The sequence below is a fragment of the Pelecanus crispus genome, chromosome 4, assembly GCF_030463565.1.
Source record: "Pelecanus crispus isolate bPelCri1 chromosome 4, bPelCri1.pri, whole genome shotgun sequence".
In the NCBI taxonomy this organism is placed as follows: Eukaryota; Metazoa; Chordata; class Aves; order Pelecaniformes; family Pelecanidae; genus Pelecanus; species Pelecanus crispus.
Window position 1 is genome coordinate 43132539 of NC_134646.1, and position 15701 is coordinate 43148239.

At 34.7% G+C, this 15701-nt stretch overlaps 1 protein-coding gene across 5 annotated transcripts in view; it reads right to left on the reverse strand.

The window, feature by feature from the left end:
• SPOCK3 (SPARC (osteonectin), cwcv and kazal like domains proteoglycan 3) overlaps positions 1-15701 on the reverse strand; it is a 252657-nt gene that overhangs the window by 79195 nt on the left and 157761 nt on the right. For 4 of the 5 annotated variants that reach the window (XM_075709123.1, XM_075709126.1, XM_075709125.1 and 1 more), the window contains one exon: positions 3253-3379. The exons of the other annotated variant lie outside the window; for it this stretch is intronic. In XM_075709123.1, coding sequence (XP_075565238.1) covers positions 3253-3379 — 127 coding nt within the window. The remainder of the gene's footprint in view (positions 1-3252; positions 3380-15701) is intronic. 5 annotated transcript variants of the gene reach the window in all.

Consider the following 15701-nt stretch of genomic DNA (forward strand, 5'->3'; position numbering starts at 1 on the left):
CTTAGCCTGAAAAGGGAGGGCATACTCCCAAAGTAGCATCCATCCAGTAACTGCCAGCTGCCTGTCTGTTCTACAGTACTATTACTATTTACTGACTTGTTTTCAGAAAATGTATTATACCATTTGCCACAGTCGCTGAGAAATGCATTCTAAATACAAGAAAATTGCTACATAAACTCCTTGATGAGCTTGATGACACAATGAAACTAAACTTTGCCTGAAGTAAACGAACAAAAATATTGGTCTTTATGTCAATTTTTAAAACAACTGCTCCTGAAATAACCTTGCAAAGACCTCTATTTTGATGCAACTGAACCATGGAATATGAAATCATAATACTATCGAAAAGAAATACAAGTAATTATTTATAGACTAATACAAATCTTCTGTGGTCATTAACTTTGCTTTAGCATTTTGCTGCCATAAACTTAGATTTGAAATGTGCCATTACAAGGTACTGGAAGACAAAAGGAAAACCCTGCAAAAGTTCTCAGATGCTACATTACTTCTGCATTATATGCACGTAGGGGACATAGAGGTTGGATAATATGTACCTTGCACTGACTGCAGCTCTAATAATGCACTGGAAGCAAAGTGTATCTATTTAATCCACTCATTTCTCATCATTCTGTTTGAGAAGCACACCCTCACCTTTAACACATGAAGTGATGTAAAAATATCTGCATCTCATCATCATTTATCGACTTCTGTACATCTACTTCAGACCAAACCACGAGAGGCCACAAGGGTCACTTCTGCCTATAGGACTATTCAGAATACAGCGTTACTGTATGATAATAGGAAATAAGCAATGAGGTTAAAAGTGGCTGTGACGTTTATATTACATTAGGAAGAATATAGGGACAGATTGTAACAGATAAAGTATACACTATTTAAAAAAAAAATTGCTCATTCACTATTACCTATATCAAATTATCTACCTTGTCTACTTAAATTGCAAAATCGTAGAGACTACTGTCTGGTTTTTATCTATGTGCAGGCTAGGCTTGGGGCTTAAAGACTGACTGAACCTTCACATGGCACAGCAAAAGAAATTCTAAATGACAGTATCATCTAATACATGTAAGCACATTTCAAGCTCTTGATAAAACATAGACAGGAGATTACTGTGAATGAAAAAAAGAATATTTTCAAATACCTAAATTAAAATTTTAAGTCATATCATCACTGGAAAGGAATTATTTTTCTGCTGAGCCAGAGTCCAAAATTTATGTGTAGGGCCTCGGATACCCTGGTGTAAAGAGTTAGATTTTTTTTTTTTTTAAAAGGAAAATTGAGATTCTTGACCAGTTCCCTATAACTAAATATTCTGTTTGTAAGAAAAAAAAAAAATCTAATCTAAGATTTAGGATTGTGTAAGAATTGTCAAGGTTGAGGATGCACTAGTTATATTCTCACGCTTTTCTTTTATCAAGAAGAAAATACCCTTGGAGGGGATACTTAGTGTTCAATCCTATAGCCAGTTAGTCCTGGAAACTCTAATCCTTTTTTTGTAAATTCAGACATAGTTTGTGATTACAGTAGTGTCCTGGTTTCGGCTGGGATAGAGTTAATTTTCCTTCCTAGTAGCAGGCATAGTGCTGTGTTTTGGATTTAGTAGGAGAAGAATGTTCATAGCAACAACTAAAAACATCAGTGTGTTAAGTACTGCTTATGCTAGTCAAGGACTTTTTCAGCTTCCCATGCCCTGCCAGGTGCACAAGAAACTGGGAGGGGGCACAGCCAGGACAGCTGACCCAAACTGACCAAAGGGCTATTCCATACCATGTGACGTCATGCTCAGTATAGAAACTGTGGGGGGCTGGCCGGGGAGCAGTGATCGCTGCTCGGGAACTGTCTGGGTATTGGTCGGCGGGTGGTGAGCAATTGCATTGTGCATCACTTGCTTTGTATATTATTATTGTTATTATCATTATTCTATTGTTATTATTATCATTACTATTTTACTTTATTTCAATTATTAAACTGTTCTTATCTCAACCCAGGAGTGTTTCTCACTCTTACTCCTCCAATTCTCTCCCCCATCCCATCGGGGTAGGGGGAGTGAGCGAGCGGCTGCATGGTGCTCAGTTGCTGGCTGGGGCCAAACCACGACAAGTAGAAAAACAAAAGAAAATTCAATACAGCAAATATTAACTCCGTAATCTTTAAATACTGGGAAATAGCCTAAAAATATTCTGCTTAAAATGCTATATGGAGTTTTTTTCTTTATAAGTAATGAACACAGAGCTTCTGCATCTCCATCAATTTAATCTATAACAGGATTATTTTTATTACTATATTGTTCTTGAAGCACTGGATATTATCTACTATTAGAAACATTTTGTTAGTGGACGAACATGGTCTCAGAATGACAGAACACAGTAGCTCTTCTTGCACTACTGAATTGCATGCTGTTTCTGACAAAAAAGGGTTCATCAAGAGTATACGGTTGTGTCTCCTAGAGAGGATTCAGTTTATAATGTTGGCTGAACATTCTTCTACTTAAAGTTTTAAGAGAGGATGCTAAACAGAATTATTTATTTTCAGCACTATGAAGTCCCTCCACCTCCCAAGTTTCACCTGAGCAGTGTCCCATGGTTTCTGGACTTCAGTGTGACCAGCATAAAATCTTTTCTCCAAGAAAAACTGGGTAAACTGACAGTAACGTTTTTTAATTACTATTCTGTCACCAAATAAGTATGACAGAAAAGACAGGAGGGTTCAGGAATACAGAAGGAAGATTTGATTATGATCTTAAAATACATAAAATTCTGTTACAAGGAAAGATATGCAACAATTATTTACATTACTACATTATTTACCTGGGTGTGATACATCTATGCCTAGGTGTTTGCAATGTGAAGCATCCCCTCAATGGTCAACTGGAAAATCTGACTTAACATGTTTATCCTACCCTAAACTGGGAAGACACAACACTTTTTTTCCTTATTCAAAACCCTGCTTTGGTGTCTGTCGCAGACAGACTTAACCTGGAGCTCCGTTATATGGTGGAGCGCTCTTACACTGTGCTTCTTTGGGTACTACTGTTTCATGCAGCTTAGCATTTGCTACCATTTTGCTTTTTTGTCTTACAATATACTAGAATTGCTGTAGGTTGCAGTCTGTAATATATATTTCAGTCAAAGCAAATATATTTTGATTTGTATAACAATACAGTATTTTATTTTCCAAGAGCTGGAATTGATGGGAACAATGAAAGAATAATTTAGTTCTTTATTTAATTCTTACCTGAGAAGAATATGTGTGACCATCTGATCCACAAACAGGATTGGTATAAACTACTGGACACTGCTTGCAGTTTGATGAAATGGGACCACCCCTCCACTGTTTATGGCCTAAACCAGCCTCTTTCATACTGTAAGTAAACAAAAAGTATGTAATTCTGATAAGCAGTAGTAAAAATAGAACATATTCAGGGTATTTTAATGAGCCTTTACAAATAGTAAGCCATACATAATTTCAGCCATAAAGTTTTCTTCTAAGTAAAGAACTGCCGCAGTCTTTAGTATACACTTGCTCACCTTCATACATTACTCGCTGTAGTGATACGTACTATGTCACTTTCTAAGACATCTTAGTAGAAAAAGATGATTAAGATAATGTGTTGGTGACTATTACACTTTTTGATCAGTGAAAGACATCTGACTAGTGTGGTATTTACTTTTTTTGTTATTAAATAGTATGAATGGAGCTGTGTGTTAATACTGGTGTTTAAGGAGGTAACATTTCAGTATTACAAAATTATATCATAAATACTTCTGTAGAAACAGGTAAGTGGTCCTTCAGAATACTGTTTGCCCCACTTTGACCACTGCCTTTCACAGCTTACATTTTGTAAAATTCAGACTCTAGCACCCAATGTAAAGTTCAAAGGGAAAAAAAAAAAAAAAAAGTAATCCACTGGAGCACAGAATTGATCTGCATAAGCATATACATGTATGCTTATACAAACAGGTAGATATAGCTAGATGGAACATTTTAACCCAGGAAACAGCTACACTGGGTCAGACTAAAAGTCTAAAATAAAGTTACCGATGCTTCCATAGAATACTCTCCTAGCCTTCAGTAATTTGTGGCATATGGCCATCCTCAGAAAAACATGTTTTCTCTTTGCAGCTTTGAATTAGTTTTTATTTCATGAATTTTTCCAATTGCCTTTTGCAACTATGAAAGCATTTAGCAGCCATTGTATCCTGAAACAGCTGGTTTATGAGAGTTGCTGGATTCGTAAACTGACCTACAGCTTTATCTGTTAATGGCTTCCATATAAATAAGAAAATAGAACAATAACATGTGATTTTTATATTGTGTTTACCACTTGGAATCTTAATGAGGAATCTAAAAATGGCTATGCTTAGAATACAGCAATGACTTATCAGGACACACTCAAGTAGTCAATGTTCAAACTTATAAAAAACTAAAATCTTCTTTAATGGAGCAGAACCCTTTCAGCTTGATTCACCTACAGATAATCAAGAATTATTTTGCTAATTAGTCAGGAAACTTTGTTTGAGGAGAACTTGTCTGGAGTAATAAAAATAAATTCAATTAGAGAAAATAAACGCTTCATCCTCTGGTTTTACAATGTGCAGAGTAAAAGGCTAGAAGCACACACCTAACAGTAAACTGATGATGATCAAAACCAAAACCCTGTTTCTCAGCTATGCTGAGAATATGTTTTTATGCTATTCATAGTTTTGGCTATAAATGTAGTCTTTAAGAAGAAGAAGAAAAAAAAATCATGTAAGTTACAGAAGTTTACATTCAGATTACGCTTTGTGGCTAAATTTTGAACTGCACAGATTTTTTTACAGTGTAAACAGGGATCTGACATGTTGTACACAGAAATCGTCAGTTACTGCTGAAAAAGCCAGTAACAGCTTAGATGACATGTAGCATAACGAGTGGTAAAGTATCCGTACAGGAAGTTTTTATGTCCATCAGGAAGCATAGAAAAAGGAAACAATTCAAACACACCACCCTAATTAATAACAAATAACAATCCTTTCTGCTGAGTTGCATCATTTGAAGACTAAATACAAACCATTTCATTTCTATTAAAGAAAAGTTGATCTTTGCTTATGTATAATATATAGTAATAATCTGACTATTGCCACTCCTCTCACTTGACAGAAAAGTTTTCCAGTCATCCACACAAGCTCCAGCGTCATTAGATTATTTAGATGGCTGCATCTTTCTCTTATTTCTTGTTTACTTTTATAGCTCACATTTTTCCAGAAGTCCCCCAGTAGCCTGAGGTTACTGACAGGACCAGAGCCCCAACTATCAACCTGATGCAATTTCTGTTTATCTGAGATACAGTAACTTTAAAACACTGTATAAATCAATTGCAAATGTTCCAGACATCAACAGGGAGAACCCCATTGATATCAGCAAAAAACAGAAATTGGAAGCAGGATTTGTGAGACGCACAGGGGCTATTGAGTGTAGATGTTTAAAACATATCAAAGAAAGGACTAGTGGTGATTACAGGGCTTTAGCATATCTGCACCCTTGTACATGCCATCAGTGAAGTTTAAAGACAAGAAAAGACAGGTGGCAGGGAGAAAAAAGCCCTTTTAGGTGGAGGAAAACAGATAAGGTAAAATCACCTAAAGGAAGGAAAAGAAATGGTGTGTCTCAGGAAGGACCACAATGGAGTGTGGACACTAGAATGAGCTTAGGACACAGAAATTACAGGTCTGTGACAACCAGTGGAGAGATATGAAGAAAATGGAAAATATTTTATGTAGCCATATAAGATTACCTTCTCTCAACTAATCTCTGCTTTGTGAGGCTTTTAAATGCAGGCTGTCCCAGGGTACTCAATTTAGGGTGAAGAGACTCAAGTTTCCTGTTATAGACAGAACTCACCTGAGACCTTCAGCATATCACTCTTCTCAGAATCTTGGTTTCTATATAACTAATAATAACTCTCTACAAAACAGAATATCTGTATTTCCCAAACTTGGAATGAAAGGTATAATGATAAATAAATTACAAGTAATGATACTTTGAAGGTATCAATCCAGAGACACCTGGTTGTGGAAATGCTTTGGATGGACATCTGTTCAGAAGCTTTAGTACAATGATGCAAAAACTAGGTTCTGTATTATCATAGCTGCCGAACACCTATTTTTTGATTGTCAGTCACTGAGATGACAGGCAGATATGAAAAGTTAATTAAAAAAAAAATTAATACTAGTTATGGTAGTTACATGCATTTAATGAAATTTATTAATAATGCCTTTTACTTATATACTCAAACATTTTCTTTCACCATTATTTAATTGCATTAGATTTGTTGCTGTTGACTATTTCTCTGTTACCAGGTGGTGTGTTTATTTTTTTTACAGCTAGGCAATGAGCATACATACAAACTACTGACATGGAAATAACCGAGAAACTGCTGTGATGAGATAAATTGTCTTGAATTAAGATCACTGGTGTATGCCCACAATGTTATGAAATACGATACAGAAAGACTGCTTAACAACAATATAAATAATTTTTTATCATTTACTTGAGATATCCAGATAAAGAAATATATTTTTAAATTTTAAAATGTTAGAGGAAACGACATAGTAAACAAAGAAATCAGTTACTTCACTATAAGAAATCACTCTTCTTTTTCTATTCCTTATATTTATTATTTTTGATGCAATATGCGAGAAGAAAACCCAGATCACTGCAACTTGCACTTATTAAAATTCTGCCATTTAATTTTGTGATTCCACTGCAGTCACTATAAATGTTCTTGCACTTGCCACTATTTTGCCACAATAAATATATGATGCCATGTAAAAGTCAACCTCTTCCACTGAGGACTTTTATACCTCTAAATTTCTTGAAAAGGGCTTTGGGATCTGTCTAGTAATAAAATAACTATTACTGAATACAAAAGCTCCGCCTTATCTGACATTGTTGACATCTAAAGGGTAAAATTAAATATATGGGTTTAATTTACCAGTAACACTTGTGATTGCATTAATTTGCATACACCAAATTGTGCATATGCTTTTAGACTGCGTATGCAACTGCATGCCTAGAAACATAATTAGGCAATCTGCCCAATTACTCTAGCCTATGTACCTGTTTGCATACATAAACTTACCTTCCTGTATACACAGTGATTGTGCCTGCAAATACTTTGAGAATGCTTAATGTAAGCCACTGAAAATCTAGCTGCAAGCAACTCTTTGGCAGCATGACTTATTTAATGATATTTATAAAACACAAGTGCCCAATCCACTTGAAAAAATGGTTATTTTATAGGTAGATTTGAGAATATTCAAATACAGGTCTTCAAATACAGACTCAGAAAAATATCTGAGTTACTAAAAATCTAATCTTTCAAAGAATTCTTCTAATACTTCTCTAATAACTCATTTACATTTTTTAGAGATTTTAGAATTATTCCAATTTAGAGACTGCCTGATTATGTTTTGCCATAGCCTTTGGGGGACACAATCAGGCTGTGTCAGATTAACATAATCAGAAAAAACACTTGTTATCGCAAAATCTAATTTGGTTTCATTAGAGTTGACTGGATTTCCTTCAAAGTTCCCTTTTCATGTGGAAGCATCCTGGCAGAAAACTATAGCTGTCAATATATTGTTGAGATGTTTCTTTCAAATGACAAAAGAAACCAAGACATTATTGCCAGTCTCTGTGTGTATACGTGTATATTATTTTGACCTGTTTCATTATTTTGCATTATTCCTAACAAATACAAGAAAAATCTGTCTTAAGAAACTAATAATAATTGAATAAATCTGACAAAGCAAAGATTAATAAAGTTAATATGGGAAACAAAATACAATACATTTTAGCACCTTTAAATTAACAGTGTTGGCAAGATGTTTTTATTTCTTGATGGACCGTCTATTTCTTGATGGACCATCACAGACATGTTTAGCAGGTGGCATGTGAGATTAAATAAATTCAGCTATTATTTTTCCCCAGCAACTGCACCCAAGACATAAGACTAGAAAATTATGTATGATCTCTCATTTTTGTCAGGATCACTAAGCATATATACTCAGTATTATGTCAGAATTTAGAAGAATATTTCTTTCTGTGCATGTAAAAAGAAAATGCTATTTACTCATTTGCACCAGAGAAGGAAAACAAGTAGATAACTTAAAGATACAAATTCTTACCACCTCCTTCCACCTACATGTATTATTAAAAAGATAAGTTTACACTTCAAGGTAGTTTCTTGCCTTGTTGTCATACAGCTCCTTTATTTTCAGTACCATTCTGCCTACTTTTGCCAAGCAAAACAAGCAGTATTTTATTCTAAATTATATAATAAACTAAAATCTAAACAAAACAGCCTTATGTATTTTTAAAAACGTGTTTTAAGTAATGCTGCTGAAATTTCCTGCAATAGTATTTGCTTCATTTCGACTGAAGTTAGCTAGTGTAGCATTTTAATGAGACAGAAAAGCAAAGAATGTACAGCAACACAGAAATGATTTTTCTCATTATTTAACTTAATTGGAGTTGCTTGAGAGGTGAAAGGGAGCCTGATATACAAACAGCTGAATGCAGTGCTCACACCAACCTTGTTTTCCATTAGGCTGGCAAATGATACAGGCATTTCAAGGAGTAATTTGTTAGAAATTACTATGTAAATCACCAGGGAGGGAGGTGGTGAAGATTTGAGATTTTAAAATATAAAAAGTGCCTTTTAGAGATTTCAATACTGTATGTTATTTTTAAAACAGGTTATCAGCACAAAGTAGACTGAAGGTTTTTCTCAGGACCTCTCAAATTGCTACACTTGTAATTCACATAGAAAAATATGTGCTAATTAATGCCTAACACCCTTGAAATATAATTTACAAAGAAGGAACAACATTTAAAAAAGCTTAAGTCAAAATCATTATGCGTTACATAGTTTTCTGATCAGAACTGCTATATGGTTGGTCACTTTTTAGGAGACACAGAGCTACAAAAAAATCATAAAGAAAATCCAAATTACCTAAACGAAGAGAAAAAAAAAAAAAAAGAGCCTTAGGGTAGGTAATTGGCAGATAATGGGCAAATAAAGGGAAATAAAACCTGGCTTAGACTTTAAAAAAAAAAAAAAAAAAGTAATCAGAGATGTTTTTACCAAGGCCCCTAACTTCCAGATGGTAGTCAATTACATATATGTGGTATTAAAAGTTAGTCCATGGTAAGAGAACTCTATTGAAATCTGAAGGAAAAGTTGACCTCTGTAGAAAAGGTTCTAAATATTCTTTCCAAATTGTAAGAGACAGTAGCTCTTTTGAGCTCAACATCTGACAGTCCCTCCTCCCAGCTGTAACTATTCCTTAAAACGTGATTAAAAATTTTGTTTTAGTTGAAGATCAAAGACAGAAAAAGCATGTTCAAATATTGTCTGAAGACAATGACAGAATATAGAGTTGTTAAAGGATTACAAAGATGGTTGTACTAGAAGAGATAGCAAGTAACTGCATCAGGTTCCTCTCTCCCCTCCGTAAATATAAATTCCCTTCCTTCCCAGCTGACACTATTCACAGAATGATAGAATCGTTTAGGTTGGAAAAGACCTTTAAGATCAGATTCCTAAACATCGTAGGAAAATTAGTAAAATCTAGATTGCAAAAATGAGTACGTTCTTCACACTCCTGCCATCCTTCACTTCTCCTTCCAGCATACCACCGAGACTACAGAGACGGCACTCTCTGAAGTCCCAGTTCTAGACAGCACGATTTGCCCATTATTATCTAACACATTATCTAACACATTATCTAATACAGGCATTTATATACATTGTAAAGTCGGAAATATAATAAATTTCCACAAAGTTCAGCATTATTTATGGATATGCCTACTGCATTCCTATGAAATGATCTGACAGTTTCATGCATTTCCTATATATTTAACTAGAAATGGTCACATACACATATCTGTATGTGTAATCCACTGATTTTGCTTGGCAAATACTGGAAATGTGGAAAGCATTCATACATATCACAGACTTTATTTTCTGTCACGGAAAATTCTGTCACTGCACTCAAACTTTTCTAAAGACATAGATGTAAGTTGACCCTTAATAAGAATATCTGTTATCACTCTTACATTCTCTGTTTAAACAAGCAGACACGTTACATCAATAAAAACAAGTGAGGCACATGAGAGCAAACAATATCTAAATTATGAGACTATTAAACAAATTACTATTTACCGTTTTGAACACAATGAACAAATATTTGGTTTTTGTTTCTACAAACTGCTATAAAGTATTGTTGGAGATAAGGAACAAGATTGCATCTTCCCATAGAATATCAGTATTATAGATGTTATATTTCAACACTAGAAGTGTTAAATTCCTTGAAATCCGCACAAGATCAAAAGCATATTCTCACCTAGTGATACTGGAGATATCCTTCATCATTTTTAGCGCTTCAGAATACATACTCAACTACTTAGTAGACAATCAGGTCAGAGGACATCAGAGTCCAGGGGGGTTTGTTTGTTTTAATAAGAAAGCCACAGATTTAAGTAATTTTCTGTATAACTTTTGTGAACTTTTTGTTAACTTTGTGCCTTTTATTCCTGCCTACTCCACAAATCCCACTTAGAAGTCCTGAGCCACAGAAGCTGTCAAAACTTTAGATTCACCCACTAAGGGTGAGAGTTGAGCACAAACCATCTTCTTACTGTCTCTAAGAAGGAAATCCGGACACGTGGATCAATGAGGCACCAAAACACACTCCACCACTCTATCAATATCTGCAGTTAGGATCATCAGAATAAGGAAGAATGGCACGTATTTCACAGAGTTAACTCACAGCTAACTGCCTACCTTTCCTCCTAATACTGAGGTTTTGATATGGCATGGCTAAATAACTTTGGCTCAAACTTCCAAGGAAACTACTAAATTGTGAGAAAGAGCTATGAGAAATTATGTAGAGTGGAACCATGCAATAGAAGAAATGTAAAACTGCAGACAGAACTAAGATTGTTGAGACAAGGTCAGTCAGGGGTGGGGGGAAAACAAGCCACAAGTATGAAAAATTATAAAATCATAAAAGGCAGAAACAGAGTCAGAAGTTTAAACTGATCCTCAGTTTAAACAACACTGAGGATCAGCCCATTTCAAGGAGTCAACAAGTCAACCTTTGTTATACTCGATTGAACTGTCTGGCCAGCAAGGACACGCTGGGTATCTTGCAAGAGGTGGAGAGCATCTTCACATTTACTCTGACAGCAAATTAGTCCTAGCTATATGTTGTGTCTATTTGATGATAAATCATTTTGTACTTTTAGGTAGCATGTATCCTGCTTACAGAGCCTTTGTGCACTGTAAAAACTGCTTGAACGAAGTGGTCCAGAGAGGAAAGAGCATAACTATAGGTTCAGAAGTAAAGAACACAGTAGAAGAAAAACTTGGATGAAGCAGGTGTTTGCACATGGCAGAGCAATTCACCTATCAGAGGAATTCTGATTTGGCTCTTCAGCACAGTTATTTCAGCCTCCAGCATGAGATCCAACAAATTCTTCTATATTGCATAGAAAACCCCACTACCTCTAGAAATTGATCTCTAGTATATTCATATATTTTCCAGTTCTTTTGATGTTGGCAGTTTTGTTACATCTGTAATTTCTTTCAACAAAACAATAGGAAACACCAGATTTTTTTTTTTTTTTTTACATTAAAGGATTTAATTTCTCTAGAGGCTATTTTCTATGCAGGCATCCATTTGACATCATATGAATGTACAGCATGTCCAAATCATTGTGCCATCTAGAGGCCACACTAAGAAAATCTCTTATCATTGATCATTACTTAATAGATATATGCAATATAAGGAGGTAGAAAAACCATGTATGCTGGGAGACAAGCTACTTCCCTACATCCTTCAAAGCTGACATCAAATACAAACCTCATGTTTTATAATTTCTACAGTACAACAGTCAGTGAATTCTCACCAAGCAAAGTTAAGATGAAACATCTTTAATTTATATCAGTTTTGTGTAGGTTAGGATTTAAAGATTGAATATAAAATCCTGGTCCTGTTGAATTCAGTAAGAAAACTCCTATTGACTTCCAGTAGGTGACAGTTTTAGTCTGTTGCACGAAGCTTCACGTATCACAACTACAGTTCAGGATGCTATGGTTCTATAGCAACAAGGGAATGATTCCTAAAGATTATAAAGGCCTTTTGGGCTAATTCAGCAGTATTAGACATAGACCTTGGATCACAGAACAACACAGAACTCTTCCAGTGAACACAACTGGTGTATCTGCATGAGCAAACAAGTACTACAGGATTACACATACGGAGTGAAACATCTGGTGCTTAGAACCTAATGCCCATGCTTTTGGGGGAGAGGGGAGCAATGAGTTCCTTTTCTGTTTATTTTTTTAACTTTGAACTCGCTTTAGTGTGGCACGCTGGCACATATTAGGTAGGATCCTGGAGCGTATATCTCCTTTTTTTTCATTGGAAATGAATCCATTGCTTGCAGACACTGTGAGAGCCACTCCACTATTAAAATCAAAGCAAGGTAAGTGAGATGATCAGATTTTCACACAGTAGCACACTCCCGATTGAACTGAACACTAATGTAGAAATATGGGGGGTTTTGTTGCCTTGGTTTTAAGTTTCAGTTTTTCCTTCTCCCCCTTCTTTTTTAAGCATATGTTTTTTGAGGAAGAAAAAAATTTATTTCCAAAAGAATATTACATTACTTTTATTAGCTTCATTGCACCCCAAATCACCCAGTCCATAATTTCAGTAAAAGAAAGAAGAGCTCACTGAAATACAGAAGACCAGTAAAATTACCCCTATTCTTTCATCATTTTTTTGTTTTCAATGAGTGCAACAATTTTTCAAGTTTGCATCTCTGTATATTACAGCATCACTGTCAGAACCCTGACCAAATTGCCCTCCCCACAACACAAAAAAGGCCACCAGCTAATTTGTGCCAGCATGTCCTACGCTCTCTTACCGCTCAGTTTTTCCCCAGGCTCCACGGAGACTGAAGAAAGGTCCATGAATCTATGAAGGAAGAGAGAGTTGGACAGCAGACACACAGAAACCTGCTAAGACCCAATGCACACATCCATCCATACTCAATGATTCCTAAAGGTTACATATACGAACAGTGGCCTTCACTTTTGTTTCCTCCCTTTTCATCATGAAAGTTATTTCTTCAGCAGGTTCCTAGGGGCAGATGCAGCCAAAAGGGCTACAGCAATATAATTCCAAAAAAACCCCATGGCATTGGCAAGTAAAATCAAACTGCAGGAATACAAACTGCTAAAGAATCATAGGCTTTGAATCCAGACTGTGCAATATCCACACAGTTTGAGGCAAGTTCTTTTTCTCTTTCAGATATCTTATATAAAAATACAGAAGGCAATCTCTCTAACAGTTGCTTGCTTACCCTAAATTGTTAGTTCTGTGCAGAACAAAACCAATACAATGATCTGGGTTCACACCTAGTTTAGCAATCATGATAAAAATCTGCTGGGTTTAATAAATTACCACAACAAATAATATTTTCTGCCAAAATACATCATAAAATGATACAGCAAAACTGAAGCCAAAAGAAAGACTTACTAATGATTCATACGATAGCAGGAACAACTACAATTAGAAGTTTTAAAGGATTACTGTTTTCAGAAACTGTACAAAACATAAAAAGACCCTCGTACATGAAAGTAGTTTACTATAATCAAAGCTCCATGTATATTCAGTATGCAAAGCAAAATGTCACTCAAGGGCTGATTTTTTTTTTTTTTCTCTCTAATGCAACATTTTGAAGCGGAGTGTAGGGATATAAAGGTGAAGAAAAAAAATGGGGTGCGGAAAGAAGAGTGAAGTTACAGAAAAAGGTATTTCAATTATTTTGAAATTGTATGAAAACATTTTCTCATTTAAATGAGAAAGATGCTTCCTTTGCTAGATATTATTTTTACATATTGTAGATGGTGCAAAATTACCTTGGCAAGATTACCTTCATAATTTTTGAGTTTATCAACCCACCTACTATTTTTCCTAATCCACGTTGTCTAGACGACTTGTTCCACTTCATGAAAATACTGACCTAAACAACAACTTCTTTCTTTTTTGTGAATATATGCATTTTTACTCACCCAAACAGACAGTGAGAAACTCAGGATCTCCTACTTACACAGTTATTTAAGTGCTATTTTAAAAATAAGGGCTTTATTATTCTTTTAATCTATAAAATCTCAAAAAATCCATATTTCTCACTAATAATCAATGGTTAAATCTTTCACAAGCACTGCAGAAACTGACAGTAATAAATTCGAGCAGGTTTGAATAACTCCAGTGACTACATGGGATGCTCACAATTTTAACTGATTCCAGAATTGAAGCCTCAAATAATTTTATACATATTTTAGTTGATATAATGTATAGAAAATATTAAAAAATAAAATTGAGATTCATAAACACGCACACATTTGACTTTGGTAAAGCAATAATGAATTATTTTAGAAAGATTTTAATAGTGTATGTTAATTTATGAACTTATACTTCACCTTTTGATCACTTGCCAAGATATGCAAATGTCTTTCATAAGTGCTTTCTATGCTAATCAAAGTGGCTGACCTTGTCATAATGCAATTTTTAATCATTTCTCTTAGAGTTACCACCTTTCCTCAAAACTTCTTTTTTCATTTTATAAAGTGGAAAGAATTATTAAATAATTTTGTGTCAGCCTTGCAGAGTTTACCTCTTTGAATATAAATATATTCACTATCTATTAGTGTTATTGGAAAAAACTTAACACAGACATCAGTTTGTGTTCCAAAAGAAAGCAAAGAAATTCTTCAATTTGTTTTCTGATACAGACAACACAGAAGTGAAAATAATTTCCTTTTTCACATTATCTAACAAGCAGAATACTACTTTTTTTTTTAAAACACAGAAACCAGTTCTCTTCAGTCAATGAAAATAATTTTAAGAACTAGATAGAATAACCAGGAGATTTTGTCAAGTCTTACATTCTTATAGTTTGTCGAACAGGAATCTAAAAAGTCCCCAATAAGTGAAGTACAATAATCAGATTTGGTTTGTGTCATTTAAATATGGGTCCTATGTATCAGCACGTTTTGTATTTGTAAAACTGCAGGGTTGGGTATTGGTTTAATTTTTTAATGATTATGTATCTATTATTGAGGGAGAAGTTAAAGTTATTAATTCAGAACCTGTTTTGCATAATATGATGCTTTTTGTTACCTGCATTTGATAGTCTAATTACAGACACAGTTCTCATCAGAAAGCATCTTAATGCTTATGAGTCATAAAATATAACTGAGTGAAGAAAATCAAACATAAAAAATAAAAAAAACCTGTAATCAAATAACTAATAATCACTTCTGCAGCCCAAACAAGACAAATAGTGACAATATTTTGATTAATGTTACCATTAGAATAGCCACTCCTGCAAGATTTACTATTTTATGTTGAGTATAATTACAGAATAGTTTTCACTAGAAAATTCTCCTATTGGCTCAAAACACTGGCTGCCACAAAAATGTTCTTTTGCCATTATAAGAGTAGATTGATATTCCACTCATCACATTCAGAACCCTACAGAGCGATTCACACACGATCTATCTTTCTCATTGCCTTGTAAGTTCAAATTTTGTCCTGCTGCCCATGCTTCTCTTTCTTCCTTTA